The following is a 2,042-nucleotide window of genomic DNA, read 5'->3' as shown; positions in this document are numbered from 1 at the left end:
GTTTGAGGAAATGGGAAAAATAGGTTTCATGGTGCAGTATTACACTTCCTGGTCACAAAACGTTCTGTAAATGTGCATATTATGGCAAAAATTATTCATTAAATGTGGTTTTAACATTACTTTTATAAAGTTTGAAGTCCGTGCTGTCCAATCCAGCTCACTGTTTTTTACAGAAGCCCTGTGAAAGCATCACAGCTTTGCCGATCTCAGAGGATTAAAAGAAAAAAAATTCCTGTATCTGCATCGTGATCCGGACCATCACCAAAATGTAATGGTGTATTCCTTGGCCCAGTACCCACATGTGGTAAAAATGTCTTGACAATCCGTCCACAAGTTTTTGAGTAATGTTGTCCACAGGCAGAACGACAGACAGAAGCGACCGAAAACATTACCTCCTTGGCGAAAGTAAAAATAAATATATACTGTATTTATCTAGTGAGGACTGAGTGAAATGTCARGATCAAAACAGTACAACGCTGGAACTGATGGGCTGATAAAAAAATAAGGTGTGATGTGAGATTGAGACATAACGACTCTTTAGAAACAAATGTGTCAAAAAAGGTGCCAGACTCATGTCACCACACAAAGACRCAGACGACCACAGGCGATGGAGAGAATGGTTCATAAAAGAACAAAAAGGGACAACAGGGCTGCTGTTGTTGTGGTAGAAACCCTAACACAAACTTAGCTGAAAGAAAACAGGGCACAGCAACTCCAAAAGTGTTTTAAATTTGCTCTTTTTTTTAGGTAAAATGTCTATTGTGCATTAACAAAAACAGAATACACTCTCACTAAATCCATTTTTTGTGGCAATCTTTCTTTCTCTTGATCTAAAGCTCTGATCTACACACAATGAATGACTTATGTTATACAGATGCATGGTCATAAATATGAATAAATACTTGACGTTATCAGAGCAGCTCAGAGAAATAAGTCCATCAGTTCAGAATTTATTGAATCTAAAACCCTGGCATGCATTGAGACAGGTAAAGCTTTTCAGTCTAAGCTGCACAGTGTTTTAATTGGATGAAATTGTAAACAATTATTCCACAAACGCATACAAAGGTGTGACATGAGAAAATGCAGGGAAAGCAACATGTTATTGTGCTGAGAAGACAAAGGGAGCTGTCTGCAGTCACTGTTAAGTGACGGGACAGAGGAAAGGTTGCAGCTGAGCTSATGCTGAATTCCAGAGAAGGCGGATATCTGACAGGGTTTTGTTGGGAACACAATAGTCTCAGCATCTCCAGGGAGGTCATTACAGATGCAAATCCCATTCACAGTGGTGTTTTATGTCAGCTGTTTTCTTGACGCTCCCGGACAGCCGCGGAAAGTGTCCCGTCGAGGAATTGCAAATCAAGGCGGGAAAAAAGAGACGGGCGGACAGGTAGGCTTGCTTCACTGTCAGCGTTGTCCCTCGTTTGTCTTCTCTCCCCACCTCCCCTTTTTTTCTCTGATCACAGCTCCACAATTTGCTCTCCCATCACTCATTTTCATTGCCCCATCTCTTTCCACATATCTCTCTCGGTGTTAGAYGAGGACATTGCACCCCACCCCTGCCTGATACTCAAACATCTGCCTTTTCTGCAGACATTGGGTTTTTTTTCTCCTGAGAGTTTGATGCTCTCTGGGGTTGTGTGTGAACTGGGTCAAAAGCATTTGTTTTTGAGCAAATACCTGGTTTTTGAAAGGGAAAATGGGTCCCAACAGCATGAGTTATGTTGTGCTGTAAAGCACATCTGAATCTTATCTGTCTGAATCACAGAAACAGGCTRTATCAGAAATCGATCTTCTCAATCCACTTTATTTATACATATGTATCTCCACCTTTCAAAACCTAAAGTCAGTGTCGTACTGTGAATGCTAAAGCTAAGTTAAAGAAAACTAAAACGATAAATGTATGCAAATACTAGCTAAGTTACGCTGATCGAGTACATGACAAGTTTACCAACAAAAAGGCAGCTGAGTGATTTTGTCTTCAGTGTGRCAGGATTCTGGAGAAACAACAGTTTTTTCACACACCTTGAAAAACTTAAATGGAA

General features: G+C 40.4%; 1 protein-coding gene across 2 annotated transcripts in view; it reads left to right on the top strand.

Moving 5' to 3' along the window:
- Positions 1-1,189: 1,189 nt before the first annotated feature.
- Positions 1,190-2,042, top strand: part of LOC106523391 (regulator of G-protein signaling 21) — a 24,265-nt gene continuing 23,412 nt past the window's right edge. Inside the window, exon 1 of one of the 2 annotated variants that reach the window (XM_014016788.1) lies at positions 1,190-1,387. In XM_014016788.1, coding sequence (XP_013872242.1) covers positions 1,293-1,387 — 95 coding nt within the window. In that variant the 5' untranslated portion in view covers positions 1,190-1,292. The remainder of the gene's footprint in view (positions 1,388-2,042) is intronic. The other variant, XM_014016787.1, reaches the window with a different exon arrangement.

Source organism: Austrofundulus limnaeus, unplaced genomic scaffold (genome assembly GCF_001266775.1).
Source record: "Austrofundulus limnaeus strain Quisiro unplaced genomic scaffold, Austrofundulus_limnaeus-1.0 Scaffold155, whole genome shotgun sequence".
Taxonomy (NCBI): domain Eukaryota; kingdom Metazoa; phylum Chordata; class Actinopteri; order Cyprinodontiformes; family Rivulidae; genus Austrofundulus; species Austrofundulus limnaeus.
This window is presented reverse-complemented; position numbering and strand designations above follow the sequence as displayed.